The following is a 5,673-nucleotide window of genomic DNA, read 5'->3' as shown; positions in this document are numbered from 1 at the left end:
CAATAAATAACATGTATGTGTAAGGCAGATTATTGCAGTTGATCAGTTTGGAATTGCATTTCCTAATTACAATCAGACAACCTTTATCATGAGGTTGATTTAATCTTTTTCAAATATAAGTGCATATATATTTTAGATATATAATTAGCACTTGAAAGGTATACAGCGATACGTTTTCAAAACAAGGGACAAAAAATTGGGTTGAGTAAGATGATGCTTTGCATTTGATGTCCTAGGCACTATACGAAAACACGGATGTTAAAACGTGTAATCCGGACGACGAACGGAGTCGCCATGCAACCCTAAATGTTATATTTCTTCGAATCAGGAGTATTTGAGAAAACAATTATAAACTCTAGAGGGGTGAATTTGGTTTTTTTTGTGGAATAAATATTCTTTTTTCAAGGGGTAGCATGCCTCCCCGGTACATTTTCCATAGAGAGCTACAGTTCAGCAGCTAGTTGTTAGCGTAGTACAATTATAGTGGATTGTCTAAGATGTTTTCCGTTTGCTCCATCGTTGCTCGACACAGCGGGTGAAACTGGTCGACGGGAGATGGTCTCTTGCTCGACACAGCGGGTGAAACTGGTCGACGGGAGATGGTCTCTTGCTCGACACAGCGGGTGAGACTGGTCGACGGGAGATGGTCTCTTGCTCGACACAGCGGGTGAAACTGGTCGACGGGAGATGGTCTCTTGCTCGACACAGCGGGTGATACTGGTCGACGGGAGATGGTCTCTTGCTCGACACAGCGGGTGAAACTGGTCGACGGGAGATGGTCTCTTGCTCGACACAGCGGGTGATACTGGTCGACGGGAGATGGTCTCTTGCTCGACACAGCGGGTGAAACTGGTCGACGGGAGATGGTCTCTTGCTCGACACAGCGGGTGATACTGGTCGACGGGAGATGGTCTCTTGCTCGACACAGCGGGTGATACTGGTCGACGGGAGATGGTCTCTTGCTCGACACAGCGGGTGATACTGGTCGCTGGGAGATGGTCTCTTGCTCGACACAGCGGGTGATACTGGTCGACGGGAGATGGTCTCTTGCTCGACACAGCGGGTGATACTGGTCGACGGGAGATGGTCTCTTTCTTTGAACCTGATCCCATTTGATGTTTTAGAGGTCTATGTTTGCTTTGCCTACAATTTCTAATACTGTGATAGGATTTGTAAATTGATTACTTTTTCCTTATTATTTCAATACACAAGATTAAAATTGAGCATTTTAAGACATATTATGATTTCCAAATTCAAGTTTTCAATGGTCAACTTCCCTTTCTTATTAAGCAATATAACCTGATCACCAGCATGCGAGGTTATGTCTCAGTTGATTGGATACGCAAGAGCATGCTCTAGGTACGAACAACCACGGCAAGCTATTGACAAACAAGTTGATGAATAAAGAATATGAATAGTCTCGTTTAAATTCATCACTTCGTAAGTTCTATGTTTTATGCAATAAGAATGCAAGCAAATACATTCTATCATTACTTCATTTGCTGACTGACGTTTTTTATTCTAATTGTTAGAAACTTTTTTACACAATGCAGCGTCTTTGATTTTTACGTTTTTTCCCAATCATGGCAATGAGTACACAGCGGGTGTGGTCGGCAGTCGGATTTCTCATTTTATGGCACCTGATCCCACCTCCTAGAGGTCCTTATTCCCTCTGCTCCTTATTTGTAATGGTGGAATGGACTTTTGAGCTTGAATACGAGTTATTTCCAAATTTCATGCAATAAAACAATACCGGCAATTATAATATAAAACATCTTTACAAATTGTAAGTCACAGATACGATGGTTGATCCAAAAGTCATGTAACAGAGTCCATATCTTTTATATTTAGCGTAATATTATCAAATATAATGTACCAAAGATGCACGTTGTATGTAATTGATATTTTGAAAAGTATTAATCATGTTCATTTAAATTTTTCAGTACAGATTTAAAAAAAATATAGCTTCCATCATGTATAAAACTATTGTTTTACGTCGACTAGTAGTTGTGATATTATTTTTGGATCAAACCTCGTAAAAGTTTATGAAAAAAATTAATTATTCTCTAATCTTGATCAGGAAATTCTCAATTTTATGTTACTTAAAACTTTCTATGATATCTGCAAAGGTTTTGGTAAACTATATTTGATTTGCCCGCTTTCCCTTGTGTGGATAATCATGATATCTTATATGACGAAAAATAAGTATCGTTCGAATTTTAACATTGCATTGAAACATGAAAGACAAATAAACAACTTTTTTCTAGGTAAAATAATACCTGTTAATACCTTCATAATTTCATTCAGATACATGTTATGGAATGTCCAAAATATTGAAGAATAAGATTGTTAAAGCTATTAAATCTATTGAACATCGCACAATGCATTTTGAAGTCTTATTTTGAAACACATCGCATCACATCGGGGTCTCCAGATTTTTAAGGTGTTGCATTCAGAATCGTTCGATAGCTGTTTTCAGAAATTTGACTGTGCCAAACTTTTTACTTTTTTTCGGTCCACTGATAGCAGGCATACTAGTGTTATAAACCTTGCCAGGCTCCAAAATTAGTGTAATCTCTAACTTGTCTATAAGGTTAAGGTATTTGTCTAGTCCTAAAACTTGAAACTTGGTTTGACCTTTAATTAAAATCTATATATTTAAGAGACTAAACATGAAGCTTTTTTTTTTATATCATAATCCATTTCATTGTGTTTTTACAAAGAAACTTAATATCAGTTTACCTGTTGACTTGATACATACCAGAAAACTCGTAAGAAAGATTGGTACACTGTGTATACATAGAGTCTGTAATTATAACTTTACATTATAAGCAATGTGACTTCAGCATTACCATCGTTATAGTTTCTTACTTCGGTCCAGTATTCCACAATCACCTGCTTATGGCGTTTATGACCCATAACTGATTCGATATGCAAGAGCATTTTATGAATGCAACCGTTAAATAGAGACAAGCTACTAAAACAAAATGTTTAGCACAAATTTTATCAATCCAATTTTATTCTGCATTTAGAAAAATTCTCCCGTCGATATAGTGAAACGTCTTTATTGATAAAACCGATCGTTGGGTCGCATTTTGTTTGAAATGTTAGAACCGTCTGATTAATCACAATTTTGTACCTTTATCTAATCAATGCATACATGTATGTCTCTGGCGGGTGTGACCGGTCGACAGGAAGTGCTTACTCTTCATAGACACTCTGTTTCCAGGGAACCGTATTTTTTTCCTTGTTTACGATTCGCTTTGCTCATTGGATTTATACAAAAAAGATCGCTGGTATATCTTAATCTTTGAAAATATGTTTACTATTGAAGCTCAAAAGTCCATTAAACAAAGCAAAGTTTGGAGCAGAGCAAACACGGACCTCTGAAGCATCAGAAGGTGGGATTAGGTGCCAAAGAGAAGTGAGCATCCCCGCCGATCGGTCACAACCGCCGTTTGCTCCTTGTCACGATCAAGAAATAACGGCAAATTCCGTCGACAAAGCAGTGTATAGATAATGGCCTAACAATAAGTATTAACAAGTAACAGCTTTTTAAAAAGCTTGCCTGACTAAATCAATCAATTTATCTGCATGAACAGTGATAAACCTTTCGAGCAATAAAACATACCCTATCTTTATATTTCATTTGAGAACCTTGTGTAATTGGAATCTTGATTTTATTTAACTTGTTGAAGAATCATCTCTACACTGCATACTAAAAAGTTATTCGGGGGGGGGGGGGGGGGGGTGTCTGCTAGTGGAGTGATCTGCCCTTGGATCTAAATTTCAAGCTCCATTGTAACACCTACATATATGTACATTATAAAATCTGTTTCTCAAATCATGCATTGTAAACATTTTAAAAGATGGACATAATTAAATACACATTTTGTTGGAGTGTATTTTCTCCTCTGAAGTAAACAGTAGTAATGTGTGTTCATTATTTTTTTCTTTAAAAAAGGGGGGGGGGTAGTGACACTATCATATATTGAGAATGAAATAAGTAAATTCAATACTTAGACCTTTGTGGAAAGTAAAATCCAAGATTTCTCACTGCTTTCTTATTTACTGTGTGTATCTGAACAGAGACATATGACTTGAACTGCGTTGTTTATTATTATCGGACTAGTCCATTTATGCAGGCGGACCTATATACATGTTAGTATATAGGTCCCTGATTTATGGAATAAACCAACCGTGGGATCGGGAAACAAATTAGAAAAATCATTTCTTTACTGTTGCATGTCCATGTACTGATGTATACGACATGTTTTTTTAAAGAAGGATATAAAACTTGTAGATAGAATTTCTGAGGCATTAGAATGGGGTTTTCATGGAAGTTAGCACACCCATTCATACAATAGAACAATAAAAAAAAAAGGCTCGAATTCGAAGATATAGCTTACTAGTGACATTTGGCGCGAAAAGAGCTATTCACCCCTTTCGTAGAATATAAATGGACTGATCCAGTAGTATAGAAATGCAGAAAACAGGATACACGGATATGTTGAAATGGCGAATCACATGGAATAATCTGTTCCATGTAAAAAGAGTAAATGAGGTAAACACTGCAGTATTTTGCATCAGTAATATCATTCTGTTTTCTGAAAACTGTTTCTTTTAAAATGCAGGTAAAGAATTCCAATTCAAATCAGCTTGCACAAAATCTAGCTCTTTAGATATGATCGCACACTTTCGGATCTTGGAAATATCAATCCTTACACAGCCTGACGCCGTGACGTCAGGCAATAACGTCAGTCATCATTTGACTTAATGATAGATTGTATTAGTGAAGAAAGAACATTCTGTTTACAAATAATTTGTTTTTGCTTATAATTTATCTTGCATGTTAAAATTTTGCTTTTTAAATTGTATCAAATTATAAATGCTTATATTTTTTATTAAAACTTTGTTTTTTTCTTTATTTAGAATAATTTGAATTTTATGTTTGACAACGAAATTGAATTTATTCTTTTAAAATCTTGCATTGATACTTTCATGACTTTATAATGCATATTTCGATTCTTTCAATTCTATTTCTTTTTTCTTCAATATTTGCTTTTTCATATTTTGTGGGGTTTTTTAAATAGTAAAAACGACCTCTTTAACTTTTTAACAAGGAATTAACATCTTTCTTTATTCTAAAAAAAAAAAAGAATCAGGACACATCCCTACGGTTAGGGTCGGCAATTTTTGTAGGTGGCAGATTCTTTTGCATTCAGTTTAAAGAAATTCTAGATTATACGCTCTTTTAAATAGATAGTAGATATTTCTTGTCGGTTCGTTGATTACTAGGTAACCATCTTTGTAGGGGTTTTCTTTACACACTAGTATGCTGCATGAATATGGAATTTTTACTGCTGGAAAGTTTTTTCTCAGTTTATTTTCTGAGGTAATATTTTGCAATAGTTTACTTTACGTATTATCCTTAAACATTCCTCATTTTAAACAAATTCCTTTTAATGATTACCGCACCTATGGGTATATTCGATTAAGCGACACGGGTTACACGAGTCACTAGAGTTGTAAATAAAACACCTATCCTCGACACGGGTGATCAACCCGTGTTACGCGAGTATAGAAGAAGTATAGTAGAAATTTACAACGTCAATGAAAAAAGTCTGCATTATAATTTTGACATCCCTCATTTTTTTTTTAGTTTTTAGGTTA

The 5,673-nt window shown here is 35.6% G+C and overlaps 1 protein-coding gene across 1 annotated transcript; it reads right to left on the bottom strand.

Annotated features, from left to right (window-relative positions):
- Positions 1-464: 464 nt before the first annotated feature.
- Positions 465-1,112, bottom strand: LOC134261930 (sarafotoxin-like). The gene has a single exon (XM_062744314.1). The coding sequence runs from the start codon at positions 1,110-1,112 to the stop codon at positions 465-467; it is 648 nt and encodes a 215-aa protein (XP_062600298.1).
- Between the last annotated feature and the right edge of the window lie 4,561 nt (positions 1,113-5,673).

The sequence above is a fragment of the Saccostrea cucullata genome, unplaced genomic scaffold, assembly GCF_032062105.1.
Source record: "Saccostrea cucullata isolate Sc308-1 unplaced genomic scaffold, CSIRO_AGI_Scuc_v1 ctg11833, whole genome shotgun sequence".
Taxonomy (NCBI): domain Eukaryota; kingdom Metazoa; phylum Mollusca; class Bivalvia; order Ostreida; family Ostreidae; genus Saccostrea; species Saccostrea cuccullata.
The sequence above is the reverse complement of the archived record's forward strand: the minus strand, read 5'-3'. Positions and strand labels throughout refer to the sequence as shown.